Genomic DNA, 16,577 nt, shown 5'->3' on the forward strand with positions numbered 1-16,577 from the left:
AGGTAGGAAGCAGGCTCCCTGCTGAGCAGAGAGCCTGATGCGGGGCTCGATCCCAGGAACCTGGGATCATGACCCGAGCCGAAGGCAGAGGCTTAACCCACTGAGCCACCCAGGCGCCCCTCTTCTTTTTTTTTTTTTTAAAGGATTTTATTTATGTATTTATCAGAAAGAGAAAGCACAAATAGGGGGAGCATCAGGCTGAGGCAGAGGGAGAAGGAGTCTCCCTGCTGAGCAAGGAGCCCCATGCGGGGCTGGATCCCGGGCCCCTGGGATCATGACCTGAGCCAGAGGCAGAGGCTTCACCGACTGAGCCACCAGGCATCCTGGTCTTTAATTTTCTTTTACTGTGGTATCCTTATCTGGCTTTGGGATCAGGGTAATGCTGGGTTTGTAAGATGAGTTTGAAAGTGATCTCTTCAGTTTTCTGTTACTCTTCTTTGTAATAATTTTCCTGCCCATTCTTGCTTGTGTAATGCTTTTTTTTTTTTTAAGATTTTATTTATTTGACATCAGAGATCACAAGCAGGCAGAGAGGCAGGCAGAGAGAGAGAGAGGGAGAAGCAGGCTCCTTGCTGAGCAGAGAAACTGATGCAGGACTCGATCCCATGACCCTGAGATCATGACCTGAGCCGAAGGCAGAGGCTTTAACCCACTGAGCCACCCAGGCGCCCCTATAATGTTTTTCTTAATGAATTTTAAAATCAGCTAGTCTATTCCCCAATTCTTCTTAGTATTTTTACTGGGATTGTATTAAGTTCCTAGATAAGCTTGGGAAGAATTAGTATCTTTATGTGATATTAAGTCTCCTAGGATTCCGTTCCATTGTCGGTAGTGTTCTGTTGTGTCTCTTGGGAACATTTCAGGGTTTTGCTTCTTGGTAAGCTCATCCCTAGGTCTTCTGTTGTTATCATTTATGGAAGACTTTATTATGTCCTCGAACTTGATGCTTGTGTATCTTGAGGCTCCTAGTATGATTAATAATGGTGCACCCAGCCAGCTTTCTGAATTCGATGGGACGCTTCATTATTGCCCCCCCAACATGGTGCTAGCCCTGCTCTGGGACAGCTGCCTCTCACTGGGAACAGTCTTGGTGTACCAGCTCTCCACGGCTGTGTGAGAAGTCTCCCCAAGACCTGTTGGCCTGAAACGACGTTGAGCACGTGTCCTCTTGCAGTTGGAAGCTGGCTGGAGGCTCAGGTGTGGGGGCTCCAGCTGCGGCGGAGCCGGGGCTGCAGTCCTCCGGAGGGTCCTCTCGCGGGATGACTCGCAGACATTTCAGACAGCGGGTGCTGGGCTTCGGCAGGGGGCCTCAGTCCTTCCTGGCACAGGGGACTGTGGGCCAGGCTGCGCGTTGCCTTCAGGCCACAGTGGCCGGCGTGCCCCACTGTCAGCCTGAGCGGGCTGGGAGGATGCCATGTCCTCTGGCCCAGTCTCCGCCGTCAAACTTCTGCTGTGTCTGTTGGCTCTCTTCATTGTTCAAGTGTACAAGGTTATGAATCTGGGAAGCCAGGATCCTTGGGGTCGCATCAGGGGGCAGTGGGGGGACTGGGTGCTCTGCTAGCTAGCTGACTGCTGGGCCTCAGCCCGTGAGGGCAGGGCCTCAGTTTCCTCAAGGGTGACCGAGGATGGCACCGTGCAGGAAAGTTGGGGGGGCAGATGCAATCAGGCCGCAAAGTGCTCCTGACCCTCCAGCCATCTGGCATGGGGCAGCGCTCTCTGTCCAGGGGTTGGCTATAACCCCAGGGCATCCTCAGTAAGAACCTTCTCAGAGAGGACGGTAGGCAGGTCCCTCCAATCTAGACTGGATGGAATCATTTAGAAAAGCCTCCCGGTGCCCCTCCCCTTCCCAGTCCTCGAGCAGCCCCCCCGCCCCCCACCCCCCGCCCCAGTCCAGACAGGTCGGTGTGCCGTGGAGCCGCTCCACAGCCGAGGGTCGTACAAGCCGGAGCCCTTTCCCGCTGCGTTGCTGTCCGGCTTGCTCACCGCCGCCGCGGGCTTGGCCCCTTCTGCAAACTGCCCGGCCCGGGCGCCCCGCGGATGTGCGTGCGCGCGGGGCACCTGGGGCCGGGGTGGACCTCAGGGGCCCTGGCCGCCGCGGCCGAGGGGCGGGGGTGGGGGGAGGGGGCGGCGCCGGGGGCGGGGAGGGCGGCGGGGCGGCGGGGCGGCGGGGCGGCGGGGCGGGGGTGGGGGGGCGGTGAGGTAATTTCCGCGCTGGGGCGTCAGCGCTCCGAGTCACCCGCGGGCAGAAACGAAAGTGATCGCTCGGCGCGGGGCGGGCGCCGGTGGCGGGGACGGCTCCGCGCGCAGGGTAAGCGCCGGGCGAGGGGTCGGGGTCTCGGCCGCCCTCCGGGGCGGGCTTCGTGGGACCCCCCAGGCGCGAGGGAGCGGAGGGGGCGGCCGTGCTCCGCGGGGGGGGCGTGCGGCGCGGGGGCGGGCGGGGGGGGCCCCCGGAAGCCCCCGGGGCGCCCCCCCCCCCCCCCACCGCCCGGCCCCCGGGGCAGCGGGGCAGCCTGGTCGCTGCGACCCTGGCCCCGGTCTGGGGAGGGGCCGCGATCTCTGCGCCCCGAGGCCGGAACCCGAGTGTCAGTCCCGTTTCGGAGCGTCCCCCGGGCTTGGGCTCTCAGCCCCGTCCCTCTGCAGCCGGACCGGGCTGGGCGTCCCCCCTCCAGGCTGAGGCTGCAACCGCTTCCTCTCAAAACAGCGCTGGTGTCGCGCTCAGAGTTTCCCCGGCCAGTCCCATTCGCACGGGGCTTCCCCACTTCCTGCCTGAGCGCGGTGCCGTCCTGCGGGCCCCCACCGTGCGGAGGTCGCCGGAGCCAGCCTGGCCCGCGGAGCAGGGCTGCCGTGTGTTTGCTCAAGCGGAGGGCTGGAGGGCGTGGAGAGGGAGGCTCCCGGGGGAGCCGGGAGAGCCCGTGGGCCCCCAGGGCCCCTGTTGCCAGGGCACCCTTCCTCCCACAGGCTGGCCCAGAGACCCCCCCAGAAGTGGGATGGGTCTTGGTTGGGTCAAGGTCAGTGGGGCCCAGCCCCTTGGAGGAACAAGTCCCTCTGCCTGTCTGCGGGATAGAATTCTGCCTGGCCTGGAGGAGAGGCAGAGTGTGACTGAGCCTCTGCCTGGGTACCTGTGGGGCTCCTGGCCTCAGGGACTGACCGTGCTCCTTGCTCCTCCCGCTCCAGACTTCTCATCATGGGCCAACAGCCCCAGAGGATCCGGTGATGCTGTGAGCCTCGGACGGCCCTCCGCAGAGCCAGGCCAGGCATGCTGTCCCCAGGGTCTGGTTCCTCGCCCACCAGCCCCATGGCCGCCAAGGAGCAGTCTCTGGCCAGGCTGTGTGCCCAGGTGGACCTGCACCTGGGCTGCCCCCGCTGTACTCAGCGCCTGAATGAGAGCACGTACGTGCTGCGCCGGACAGAGCACCACTGCCCGCGAGAGACCCTGCTGGCCCGCTTCAGGCAAGCCAGCAAGAGCCGGGTGTGGCGCAAGGTGGCCCGCCGGCCCAGCTTCCCGCGGCCTGCCCGCTACGACGTCTGCTGGTACTACAGCCCGGGGCTCGGCTGTCGGCGGCACGGCAACCAGTGCACCTTCGCCCGCAGCCGGGAGGAGGCCCTGGTCTGGAACTTCGAGCGTGAGCACAACGTCGGGCGTCTGTGGCTCAAGACTGAGCTGCAGGGCGGGGGTGCCCAGGGGGAGCAGCACAGCCCCGCGGACGCCATCCGCGCCGAGCACGGCGGCCACTTCCAGCTGCTCTGCTCTCACTGCTTCCGGAGCTGTCCTCCGCGCCTCTGCCCCATGGACGCCCAGGGCCACTGCCCCCAGCACGGGGCCTGCCCTTCCCTCCTGGCTCACGTGAGCGCCGAGGGCCGCCGGAAGCGGCAGGTAGTGGAGGTGCGGCCACAGCCCCGGTACGGCCAGCCGCTGGCCTACTGCATGTATGTGGGGCGCGGGCGGCCGTGCCGGCACGGGGCTTCCCGCTGCCAGTACGCACACAGCGCGGTGGAGATGGCCGTGTGGGAGGCCGAGCAGCTGGGGGGGGCTCCAACGGCAGGACCTGCTCTCACCCACTGCCCCCGAGGAGGACGAACGTGCAGCCCCCTGCGGCCGGCCCCTCAGTGTCCGGCTGTACTGCCGTGCCTGCCTGGTCACCTGCCCCTCCCAGGAGGCCTTCGAGAACCACTGCTCATCCCTGGAGCACGCACAGATGGTGGCCTTGGACCCGGCCGAGCTCTGGGAGCACCGCAGCCCACCCACGGGGCTCTCCACGTTTGAGCTCTGCCCCAAGTGAGGACAGTGGGGTGGGGGTGGGGGACAAGCCCCCCTTCAGCCGGGACCAGGGGCTCTCTGTCCCCTCTGTGCAATCAGCTGGTCCCCGCCCCTGCCTCTGGAGGGTGGTCGAGGGAGGCGCATGGAGGCCTTCTCTCGTGGGCACAGGATGGAGGGGGGCCCTGTTCCCCCCTGCCCTGCCCCAGGCCTGGAATCGACCCTGCCTCCCGCCACAGGCCAGCACTGGGCTGACAGGGCTGACCCCTGCCCTTCTTGCTGATCTCCCATTTCCCAGACCCGACCTCTGTGAGTACGGGGACGCCTGCACTAAAGCGCACTCTGAGCCGGAGCTGCAGGAGTGGGTGCAGCGGGCGCAGGGCCTGGAGCTGAGGGAGCAGGCCGCCTGGCAGGAGGGGCTGGTGTCTTACCAGGCTCGGCTGCTGGCTGAGTACCAGCGAAGTCGAAGTGAGGTCCTGGTGGTAAGTGGGGACCAGGCAGGTGGGCAAGGGGTTGCCAGGGCCAGAGCCCCACCGCTGACGGCCCGGCTTCTGTGCAGCTGGCGGAGACTGTTGATGGTGTGTTCGTCACGTGCAACCAGCCCTTGGTGCATCAGGCCCCCGAGAAGAAGATTCAGCACAGCTGGGTATTTGACATCTGCTCTGAGGTAAGGCATCAGCTCGGCCGGGGAGGGGAGGTGGCTGGGCTCTGGGTTTGGAGCCGCCTGTGTGGTCTGAAGCAATGCGTGGGTCTCTGGGACGAGCTGGTGGGAATGTCTGGTTCAGAGAGCGAGGACCAGGCGCGTTAGCTCGTGTGCCCTGGGCGTCCCGTGCTACACCCGCCCCTCGCTCACCCTCCACAGGGGCTGCTCTGGGACCCCATTTGCAGGGAGGAACCCCAAGCTTCAGACAGGCCGAGCGCCCTTCTGGGGTCACAGCCAGGAAGCCCAGCAGTGTGGGAAGGGGCCTGAGTGTCCACCTGGACGGTGATGGGCGGGCAGGGTCTGGGGCCGCCTCCCCATCCAGTCTCTCCCCCAGGAACCCCTGCTGCACGTGGCCCTGCTCAAGCAGGAGCTGGGAGCAGACTTCTCGCTGGTGGCCCCCCGCCTCCCGCTGGGCCAGCTCTATGCAAAGGGGGAGCGTTTTCGAGCAGGCGCCGCCCCAGCCAGGTTCCGGGTGGAGGTGCGAGTGCAGAGTGCCTCCTTCGGCTGCTTCGAGCAGTGGGTGGTTTTCGACTTCGGCCGCCGGCCTGCCCTGCTACGGAAGCTGGGGCTGCTGCTGGGCCAGGTGCGCTGCCCGGGGCAGCAGGGCAGGCTGGCGTGCGGCCACGCCGAGGAGCTGGAGCGCTGGCACACGGGCAACCGCCACGTGGTGCCTGGTGTGGAGCGGACAGCCGAGCAGGTGGCCCTGGTGGCCAAGTACAAGGTGCCCGCCCTGGCGCTGGACTTCTGTCCCGGGGGCTCCGCCCCAGGCCCCATGTCCTGCGCCGACTACCGCCCGAGGGTGCACCAGTTTCTCTATGAGGAGGAGGCAGCTCAGCAGCGGCTGGTGGCCAGGTGAGTGAGGGTCACTGGGCTGTGGGGCCGCAGAGTCCCGGCCCCTGAGCGCTGACCAGATTCTCCCCGCCAGGCTGAACTTCCGGGGCCCGGTGTCCCTGCGGACGGCCCTGGAGACGCCGGCCCTGGGCATGCTCTTCCCACCATCAGGGGCCCTCTATGCCGAGGTCCCCACACCCTCCTCGCGGACGCCGGACACGGACGAGGGCTTTCTGCTGGGCCGGGCGGTCAGCACAGCCCTGGTGGCCCCCGTCCCTGCGCGCGACCGCACGGTGTTTGAAGTGCTGCTGGAGACGCGGGCGAGCTCGGAGCGGGCGCTGTGGCTGCTGCTGCCAGCCCGCTGCTGCGTGGTCCTGGGGCTACGGCCCGACACCAGCCCCCTCCTTGAGGTGCAGTTCCAGATCGACCCGCTGACCTTCCGCTTCTGGCACCAGGCGGTAGACGCGCTGCCTGACGTACGACTGGTGGTGCCGGACCTGCCGACGTGCTCCTTGCCCCGGCCTCTGCCCGCACCCCCCGCGATGCACGGCAACCACAAGCAGAAGCTGGCCGTGGCGCTCATTGCGGGCAGTAGCCCGGGGGGCGTCCGGCCCATTGCCCCCCTGCTCATCTACGGCCCCTTTGGCACAGGCAAGACCTACACGCTGGCCATGGCCTCCCTAGAGGTCATCCGGCAGCCCCACACCAGGGTGCTCATCTGCACGCACACCAACAGGTGAGCCCAAGCCGCCGTCTGCTTGCTGGCCGGGGCCGGCGTGCTGCTGGATGCTACATCCCTGTGAGGAGGAAGGGAGCCGGGCATTCCCAGGGTCCCTGGAGGCCTGGGCAGCCTGTGCTAGAGTGGGTCGCCGGCCTTGCCTGGCCATCGGCAAAGCAGGGTCTAGGCTGGGCCTGGGTCCTCTGGCTGCCCCGTGGACGCTGCAGGGGTAGGGGACAGTGCAGCTCTTAGGGCGGTCAGGGTCACTCTGATCCTTGGGACTTTCCCTGGGCTAAAAGAGATGGGACATTTGTGCTTTGGGCCCAGTGCAAGGTGCCCTGGGGCGTCAGGGTCTGCTGTCTGTGGGCGGGGCTGTGGGTGCCTCCACAGAGACCCCAGACCAGACAGAGTTGTTGGGGGGGCGTCTGGCGTGGCCCATCCTGCAGTTCCCAGGGCCAGGCTCTGCTCTTGTCTTCCCTCAGTCTCTCTTAACGGATCCCCTGTGGTTGGTATGATTTTCCTAGCTCCCAGCACTTCCTGCTGCCCAGGCAGGGGTCTCTCCCATGGTGGGCCTGGGGATCCCTGGGGGCCTGGGGAGCAGGTCCCTGCAGAGATGCCTGGGGGCTCTCGCATGTCCCCGGGATACCCTGGCCTCGGTGCTTCTCCATCTGCTCCCGAGAGCTGGTGCTCGTCACTGCACACCCACTGACAGCCCCCCGGGAGCTGAGCTCTGGGCCAAGCACAGCCTCTGGCCACCCGGGCTATGTCAGGCAGGGGCCCCCGCGGTTCCCCTCTCTGCTTCTCTGCACGGCCAGCTCCTTCACCTCCTCCTCCAGGGATCCCTTCCTGACCACCCAGACCCTCTGTGCTGTTCCCGGTTCTCGTCCCATTCTGACCTTATCCTCTGTCCCCTCTGCTGGCGTCAAAGCTGTGTGGGGCGGGTCTGTGTGCCTCTGCTGAATTCCTGGCGTCCAGGCCGGGCTGGGCTCACAGGACACGCTTTGGTGGACCGTGTGCCCTTCCCCTCAGCGCGGCCGACATCTACATTGAGGAGCACTTCCACCGCTACGTGAGCAGCGGCCACCCTGAGGCCACTCCGCTGCGGGTGATGTTCACGGACCGCCCGCCCAGCCAGACTGACGCGGCCACGCTGCGCTACTGCCTCCTGACCGCGGACCGCCGGGCCTTCCGCGCCCCGACACAGGCCGAGCTGGAGCGGCACCGCATTGTGGTGGCCACGGCATCCCAGGCGCGCGAGCTCAGGGTGCCCAGCGGCTTCTTCTCGCACATCCTCATCGACGAGGCCGCCCAGATGCTGGAGTGCGAGGCGCTCATCCCGCTGCGCTACGCCGGGCCCGGCACGCGCCTGGTGCTGGCGGGGGACCACCGGCAGGTCACGCCCAGGCTCTTCAGCGTGCCGGGCACCCAGGCTGCAGGCCACACCCTGCTCTGCCGCCTCTTCTGGCACTACCAGCGGGAGGCCCACGCCGTGGCGCGGCACAGCCGGCTCATCTTCCACGAGAACTACCGCTGCACTGAGGCCATCCTTCACTTCGTCTCGCGGCACTTCTACCTGGCCGAGGGCAGCCCCATCCATGCCAGTGGCCGGGTCCCTCGCCACCCCACGCACTACCCTCTCATGTTCTGCCACGTGGCGGGCAACCCCGAGAGGGACCTGTCACGCGCGTCCTGGCTAAACGCGGCGGAGATCGCCCAGGTCGTGGAGAAGGTGCAGGAGATCTACCAGAGCTGGCCCTCCTGCTGGGGCAGCCGCGAGCAGAGGCACATCTGTGCCGTGTCCCACGGTGCCCAGGTGAGCCCCTGCCGCCCACAACAGCCCACCTCCCCACTTCTGGCAGAGACTCCCAGAGGAGGGCGCGGGTCCCTCTGTGGCCTAAGGGGGGACCTCCTCAGCCTCAGTGGCTCCTCCTGAGAGAAGGGCTGAGGGATGAATCTGCCAGGCCACGGTGTGGGGCTTGAACCCACGACTGGGGCCGGGGCTCCGGGCCGTGGGCCTCGTGTCCCCCCTCAGGGGCTCACTCGGGCCGGCTGCTCTGCCGTGTGTGTCTGCAGGTGGGCGCACTGAGGCAGGAGCTGAGGAAGAGGGACCTGGGCCAGGTGTCTGTGGGCAGCTTTGAGATCCTGCCAGGTGGGTGATGAGTGTGGGGGTGGGGAGGGGCAGGTGCGGAGCCGGGCGGGCTCTCCTCCCCGGCCTGACCACCCCCCTTCGCAGGGCGGGAGTTCCGGGCTGTGGTGCTGAGCACCGTGCACAACCACAGCAGCCTGCTGAGCTCGGGGGCGCCCGCCCTGGGCTTCTTCACCGATGCCCGCGTGCTCAACACCGTCATGACGCGCGCCCAGTCCCAGGTGGTGGCTGTGGGCAACGCCGTGGCCCTCTGCTCCTTCGGGGCCTGTAGCAAGCTCTGGAAGAGCTTCATCCTCGAGTGCGTGAAGCACCGTAGCATCCGGCCCGAGAGCCTGTCCCTGGAGCGCATCGAGCAGAGCGCGGTCCAGAGCAGGAGGCAGCGCTGGGACCTCCAAGCAGAGAGAGCTGTGGCTGCCGTGGCCCAGGACACTGTCCCGGAAGAGGGCACAGCAGGGGCTCTAGCCACAGAGCACGTGGCCATGGACAAGGTGGCACCAGGGGCTGAAGGGAGGACATCCCCTTCCAAGACCTGGGCAGCAGGAGATGAAGCCACACAGAGCATAGAGGCTGGGGACGTGGCATTGGGGTCTGTGGCAGGGGGCTGCCCACTGGTGAGGGAGACCGCCATGGTGCCCCCAGAGGCAGAGGACACGACCTCAGCAGGGAACTCGTCGATGGGGGATGTGGCCCCTGGGAAGGCAGTGGCCGGGCTGCCGGCCACGGAAGATGGGGACCCTGAGGACCTCGAGGACTCTGAGTCGGACTTCTGGCCCTCCGACATGGAGCTCAACGCGGACGACTCCATCCTGCAGGAGCTCCTGGATGAAGCCCGGAACGTGGCGGTGACCGTCCGGGAAGACGGGCTGCTGGACGCCATCGCCCGGCCCGAGTCCCCACAGCAGGCCTGGCAGTACAGGAGCCTGCCGCGGGCCGCGCTGCGGAAGCTGCTGAGCTTGGAGCCCGAGCTGTACCGCCCCTGCGCCTTTGTGCAGGAGACCTTCGAGCGGGCACTGGCCGTCCCGCTGGATGATGCGGACTGTGGCCCCATCCACATCAGGGGCCGCCTGCACTGTGGGATGGCCTTCAGCGGGGATGAGGTTCTGGTGGAGGTCCTGGGCACAGACAGAGGCCCCTCGGGGAGGCCTCAGGGCCGCGTGGTGGGCGTGCTGAAGAGGAAGCGGCGGGAGCTGGTGTTCGTGTGCCGCACGGACGAGTGGGACCCTCGCATCATGACCCCCATCGACAGCTCCGTGACCAAGATCTTCGTGGCCGAGCTGAAGGACCCACTGCAGGTTCCCGTGCACTGCGTCCAGCAGGGCCGTGTGAGGCGTGTGGGGTACGAGCGACTCCCCGCCGAGGCCCGCGGCAGCCGACTCTTCTTGGTGCGTGTTGTCCTGTGGCGGCCCCGCTTCTACTACCCCCTGGGCATCATCCTGGAGGTACTACCCGAGGCCACCACCTGGGAGCAGGGCCTCCGCATCCTTGACCTGGAGCACGGCCTGAGGGCACCGGAGCCAGAGCCGGCCTCCGTCAGCAGGGCGCTGCAGAAGTACCAGGCAGAGCTCAGCCGGGGACCCGACCGCCGGGAGGATTGCCGCGGCTTTCTGACCTTCACTGTGGACCCCCAGGGTGCCCGTTACCTGGACGATGCCCTCAGCGTCCGAGATCTGGGCTCCAAGTACGAGGTGGCCGTGCACATCGCCGATGTGGCCAGTGCTGTCCCCAGGGACGGGCCTCTGGACCTGGAGGCCCGCAGAAGGGGCATCACGTTCTACGCCCCCGACCGGGAGCCGCAGCCCATGCTGCCGGCCAGCCTCTGCCAGGACGCGCTCAGCCTCCTGCCGGGCCAGGATCGCTTGGCCGTTTCCCTCTTCCTCACGGTTGAGAAGGGCAGCGACCAGCTCAAGGGCCTGCACTTCGCGCCCTCTGTGATCCGCTCTGACCGCCAGCTGTCCTACGAGGAGGCCGAGCATGTCATCCGGCGGCACCCGGGAGCTGGCGGGGAGCTGCCCAGCCTCTTGGACTCTGTGGACGCCTGTGTCGTGGCTGCCTGCCACTTCTCCCAGGTGCTGCGCCGAGCCCGCCTGGGGACCGACGCGCACTACGAGCAGCCGGGCGAGGACGGCGTGCTGGGCTTCCGCGCGGCCCACGCCATGGTCAAGGAGTACATGGTCCAGTTCAACAGCCTGGTGGCCGAGCTCCTTGTGAACAGCGAGTGCACGCGGACGGTCACGCCGCTGCGGTGGCAGCCCGCGCCCAGTGAGCGCCAGCTCGTGGCGCTGGGGGAGAAGCACGGGGAGCTGGTGCCCCTGTCCCTGCACCTGCACCACCACCTACAGGGCTGTGGGTCCCCCGGCCGACAGGTCTACCTCCTGGCCGCCCTGTGGAGGCACCTGCAGCGCGCCGCCCGCACCGGAGACCGCAATCTGCTGGCGGACCTCATCACCACAGACGACGTGCACCCCTCCCTGGCTCCCGTGGGCCTCGACCTCCGCAAGGCCCTGGGCCGCTCTGTGTTTGGCCGCTCCCGCCAGGGCGAGCAGCAGGTGGCGGGGCACTACGCGCTGCGGGTGGACTGGTACACATGGGCCACCTCGCCCATCCGCAGGTACCTGGACGTGGTACTGCAGCGGCAGATCCTGCTGGCGCTGGGCCACGGGGGTGCCCCCTACTCCGCCAGGGACATCGACGGGCTGTGCCAGGAATTCAGCCACCAGCACGCGCGCGCCCAGGCCTATCAGCGCCAGGCCCGCAGCCTGCATCTGGCAGTGCGGCTCAGGGCCCAGCCCCGCGCCAAGCTGGGCATCGTGGCAGGCGTGGAGACGGGCGCCCGCGGCTTCAAGCTGCTCTTCCCCACCAACCCCGAGACCCTGCCCGACCCCTGCCCTGTGCCGTACCGTGCCCTGCAGCTGGCTGAGCACCCCAGGGACCTGGCCGGGCGGCAGGGCTTGCGGCTGGAATGGCGGCGCCGCATCTACTCGGTGCAGGCGGAAGGGCCGCGCTCCCCGCAGCCCGGTGCCCTGCTGGACCCCCACACCCGGCGGGTGGACGCCGCCCCGTGGGAGCAGCTGCTGGAGCTAGTTCAGGCGGAGCGGTGGCCTGAGGCGGCGGCCCTGGTGCAGGAGCTGGGCACGGCGGAGCCCCCGTCCCGGGAGCTGGGCCGCGTGAGGCACAGCCGCTGTGGCCACTTTGTGGAGGTGTCCCGGGAGCTGGGCAGCGGGGACGTGCTGCAGGTGCAGCTCAGCGCCAGCCTGCAGCGGGGCTTCCTGGTGCCAAGCCTGCAGCTGTGCACCGTGGCGCCGGGCCTCACCCTCTGCCTGCAGCACGTGGAGCGGCCCAGCGGCTGCTTCCTGGGCCAGGCGCCCCGGGCGGCGCAGGACCGGTGTCTTGATGAGGGCGAGTACGCCCGCGTGTGGGGGCCCTTCTGCTCTCTGGAGTCAGCCACAGGCGCCGTCTCGGAGGGCGACTCCATCACGCTGCAGCAGGTCAGCGTGTCCTGGGACACGAAGCAGGTGGCGCAGGGGCAGCTGCGTGGCTCCTTCTGCCTGGAGCCGTCCTTCCTCAGCGAGCACGGCATTGACCTCAGCTTCGGCCACTGCTACCTCTGCATCCGGCTCGAGGGGCTGCCGGCCACGCCCATTGCAGGGGGGCCGCACTCCCCAGCTGGCCCTGGCCAGCCTCCCCTCCTGAGCATTGACCCTGACACGTACACTTGGGTGGCCCACGGGCTGACAGAACACTGGGACCCGAAGGAGGGCCAGGCCGACCGGCAGGAGACCTCCAAGCAGGTGTACTTCTTCGTCCAGCACATGCCCATGGAGAAAGTTCCAGAAGAGGTGCTGAGACCGGGCAGGCGATTCACTATTGAGGTGCTGCCCAAGCAGCTTCCTGACATGTGAGTAGCTTCCACAGGGAGAAGCTGGGGGAAAGCGGGCCGGGTGGGGCGAGAACTCCCTGGGTCCCCTTCTGGGGGGAGTCCTGTGGATGTCCCCGGGTCCCTCTTCACTGCCACCTGCCCCCAGTCGCAAGGAAGAAGCTGTGAGTATGTTGGACCGTGCATCCCCGCTGGTCGTCAGCATTGCCCTGGGCCGGCCCATCCCTCCGCCCTGCCGCCTTGCTCCCGAGCAGACCCTCCACAGAGGTAGGTCCTGGGACCCTCCAGCTCTTCCATGTCCCTTTGTCCTGCCTGGGTCCTGCCCTGCGCCCCTGCTCAGGCAGGCCTGACCCTTCCTTAGGGACGTACAACAGGCTCCTGGAGAAACGCATGTTCGACCTCCCCAGAGGCTGCCACACGCTGAACTCCAGCCAGAACCGGGCTGTCAGGGCGGCCCTGCAGAAGCCGTTCACAGTGATCCAGGGCCCGCCAGGTGGGGCCTGTGCTACGGGGCTGGGGCCTCGGGCTGCTGCGCTGGCCACCAGGGGCTCTGTTCATGACGCTCTCTGCCCGCAGGCACAGGGAAGACTGTTGTGGGTTTCCACATCGTGTTCTGGTTTCACAAGGCAAATGAGGAGCAGGTGATGGCCTGGGGCGCCCCCAGGGAGGAGGAGCTGCTGGGGGGCCCGTGCGTCTTGTATTGCGGTCCCTCTAACAAGTCAGTGGACGTCCTGGCAGGTGCGCTGGGCTGGTTGTGTGGGGGCTTTGCCTGACGGTGCTGGCCCCGGGGGACGGTGACTCACGTTCTGTTGCCGCCAGGACTGCTGCTGAGTAGGAGAGCAGAGCTGAAGCCGCTGCGGGTGTACAGCGAGCAGGCCGAGGCCACTGAATTCCCGGTGCCCAGTGTGGGCAGCAGCGGCCCGCCCAGGAAGACCCCTCGGGAGGGGAGGCCCAACCAGAGCCTCAGGTGCGGTCTCTTGGCAGTCTGTGGGTGCAGGACCCCCACAGTCCTGTCGGGGCGAGGACTAACACGGGGCTTCACGGCTGTCCCTCCCACCCCAGGAGCATCACCCTGCACCACAGGGTCCGGCAGACCTCCAACCCCTACGCGGCGGACATCAGGGGGTTCGACGCTCGGGTGCAGAAAGGGGAGGTCTTTTCCAAGGAAGACCTCAACCGGTAAGCCGCTGGGGCCGTGCTGTTGTCTCCACGGTGGAGATGTGTGTGGGGGGTTCCCTGTGTGACCGAGGGCTGTCCCCACACAGGTACAAGCAGGTGCTGGGGAAGGCACGGAAGTTTGAGCTGGAGCGGCACCGGGTCATCTTGTGTACGTGCTCGTGTGCTGCCTCAGCTGGTCTCAGGAGGCTGGCTGTGCGGCAGGTCCTCATCGACGAAGCCGGCATGGCCACAGAGCCCGAGACCCTCATTCCGCTGGTGGCCTTCTCACGGGTGGAGAAGGTGAGGGAGCTGGGTGCTGAGCTGGGAGCCCCAGATGGGTGACGGTGGGTGTGGCCTTTCACCCCGGAGGACTGGTACCTCGAGGTCTGCAGGTGTCAGGACTGTGGCTGCCTGTGTCTGCAGGTGGTTCTTCTGGGGGACCACAAGCAACTGCGGCCTGTGGTCAGGAGTGAGCAGCTACAGAATCTGGGGCTGGACCGGTCTCTCTTCGAGAGGTATCACGCGGATGCCTACCTGCTAGACACACAGTACCGCATGGTAAGCCGGTCCCAGCCTCGCCATCTCTGGCCGCGGTGTGGTCTGAGGCCAGGGATGCCCAAGGGGTTGCTGCCCACACCTCGACCTCCTGTGTCCACCCTGGCCTCCAAGACCCCCAGCTCTTGGCCCCGGGACAGCTGGACAGGTGACCAGGCTCACGCCCTGCCTTGCAGCACGCGGACATCTGTGCCTTCCCCTCCACGGAGTTCTACAAGAAGAAGCTGAAGACCTGGCCGGGCCTGAAGCGGCCGCCCAGCGTCCTGGGCCACGCTGGAAAGGAGAGTTGCTCTGTCATCTTTGGCCATGTGCAGGGCCATGAGCAGAGCCTACTGGTGTCCACAGATGAAGGGAATGAAAACTCCAAGGCCAACCCGGAGGAGGTGGCCGAGGTGGTGAGTGTCAGTGAGACTTTCCCTGGTGCCCCTTGGTCAGGGAGGCCTTCCTGGAGGAGGAGGCAGAGAGACTGAGGGAACAGGTAAGGTCCGGGTGTCCAGGGCAGGAGAGGTGCCAGGGCCTGCTCCAGCAGCACCCCCTTGGTCCCTCAGGTCCGCATTGCTAAGCAGCTGACCCTGGGCAGGGCCGTGGACTCCAAGGATGTTGCCATTCTCACGCCCTACAACGCTCAGGCTGCGGAGATCAGCAAGAGGCTTGGGCAAGAGGGTGTCACTGGAGTGAGCGTGTGCTCCATCACCAAGAGCCAGGGTGAGCGCGGCTCTGGGGCAGGGGCCTCGCGGGCCAGCCGGTGGGTGCGGGACCTGGGAGGGGCCTCATCACGTGCACCCAACTGCGCAGGAAGCGAGTGGCGCTACGTGCTGGTGAGCACCGTGCGCACGTGCCCCGAGAGTGACCTGGACCAGCGGCCAACGAAGAGCTGGCTGAAGAGGTTCCTGGGCTTTGTGGTGGACCCCAATCAAGTGAACGTGGCCATCACCCGGGCCAAAGAGGGTCTCTGCTTCATTGGTAGGACCGCTTGGCGGCTCGGCTGGGGGCGGGGCGGGCCGGGGCGGGGCTTCTCCTGGGGGTGTGGCTGCATGGCTGGGGGCGGGGCAGGATGGGGCGGGGCTTCTCCCTGGGGGTGTGGCAGAACGGCTTGGGGCAGGAGGGCCAGGGCGGGGCAGGGAGGGCCTGGGCGGGGCTGGGGTCCACCACGGACCCCGGCCCCTCAACCTGTACAGGGGACCACCGCCTCCTGCGTTGTTGCCCTCTCTGGCGGAGATTCCTGGACTTCTGTGAGGACCAGCAGAGCCTCGTGCCCGCCAGCCAGGTGCGCGTTCGGAGGAGGCCTGCCCTGTCTCCCTGAAGAGCCCACTCTGCCTGCCCACTGCCCTCGGGCTGCCAGGACTTCGAGGCAAAGCCCCAGCCCGCTTCTGCAGCGTGCCTTGTCAGGCCGCACTCGGCAGAATCCCACAGTGCCTTCGGTTAGGGTTAGGTACTGCCGGCCGCCCCGCCCCCCAGTTGGGTCTGCGCTGGGGTTCTGAGCAATAATCCTCTTCTGGAGCCTCGGCCTCTCCCGGGACAGGGGGGCAGGCCAGGCCCTGCCCTGCCAGCAAGTGCCTACGCTTAGGAGAGAGGGACTCCCCAGTCTCCCTGCTGTGCTGCCTTTGTTGGGACATTTTGCAGGGAACACCTCAGGGGTGTGGGATGGGGGGAGGTCCTCTGGACCTTCTGGTGTTGCTGGGAAGGTTTGGGGCGGGGAAGGAAATCCTCGCGGGTTTACTCTTTGGTCTTTGGATGCCATCCCTGACCACGCTGGGTGCTGGCTGTGGGGCTCAGCCTTCTTTCTTTCTTTCCTTTTTTCTTTTTTTACAAGTAGGCTCCCTGCCCAGTGTGTGCTTGAACTCATGGCCCTGAGATTAAGAGCTTCATGTTCTACCAACTAAGCCAGCCAGGCCTCCTGGTTTTCTTTTTTCTAAAATAAACCAGACGCCAGTGTCTTTTTTTTACTGGAACAGGTTCCTTATCCCAAACTTAGACAAAGAGGCCTCCCTGGAACAGAGGGCCTTTTTTCTGTCCCCACTACCCTGTTTTACTGGGGCCCACAGCCCTGTGTCCTTCAGGGGCCACGTGCCCTTGCAGGCGGAAGGGCAGACCAGAACCAGATGCACACACAACCTTGCCCGGACCATGGGTATGTGGGTGGGGACCGAGACTGAGGTGCCCCTGGATGGGCAGCCTTGTGCCTTCAGCCTGAGCTCTGCCTCCCCTTTGCAAACTCAAGCCTGCTCCCAGGTCAGGGCTTCTGGGACAGCCTGTCCTCTGTGTCTGTCTTTGCAAGGCTGAGGAACTCCCCCTGTCCCTCTGGGTACATTTCTGTTCCGCCTGGTCTGGAAACTC

At 66.5% G+C, this 16,577-nt stretch overlaps 1 protein-coding gene across 1 annotated transcript; it reads left to right on the forward strand.

Annotated features, from left to right (window-relative positions):
- The first annotated feature begins 3,176 nt into the window (after positions 1-3,176).
- On the forward strand, positions 3,177-16,062 carry LOC111141431 (helicase with zinc finger 2). The gene is given in 21 exon segments (XM_022493976.1): positions 3,177-4,024; positions 4,026-4,276; positions 4,554-4,737; positions 4,815-4,922; positions 5,293-5,810; positions 5,884-6,525; positions 7,537-8,320; positions 8,581-8,656; positions 8,741-9,211; positions 9,299-12,548; positions 12,676-12,794; positions 12,889-13,020; positions 13,104-13,265; positions 13,347-13,494; positions 13,590-13,706; positions 13,793-13,985; positions 14,109-14,243; positions 14,417-14,635; positions 14,789-14,945; positions 15,036-15,203; positions 15,419-16,062. Coding segments are annotated over 21 exon segments (8,727 nt in total). The 5' UTR covers positions 3,177-3,256; the 3' UTR covers positions 15,544-16,062.
- The last annotated feature ends 515 nt before the right edge of the window (positions 16,063-16,577 follow it).

Source organism: Enhydra lutris, unplaced genomic scaffold, assembly GCF_002288905.1.
Source record: "Enhydra lutris kenyoni isolate GAN:26980312 unplaced genomic scaffold, ASM228890v2 scaffoldscaffold6, whole genome shotgun sequence".
Classification (NCBI taxonomy): domain Eukaryota; kingdom Metazoa; phylum Chordata; class Mammalia; order Carnivora; family Mustelidae; genus Enhydra; species Enhydra lutris.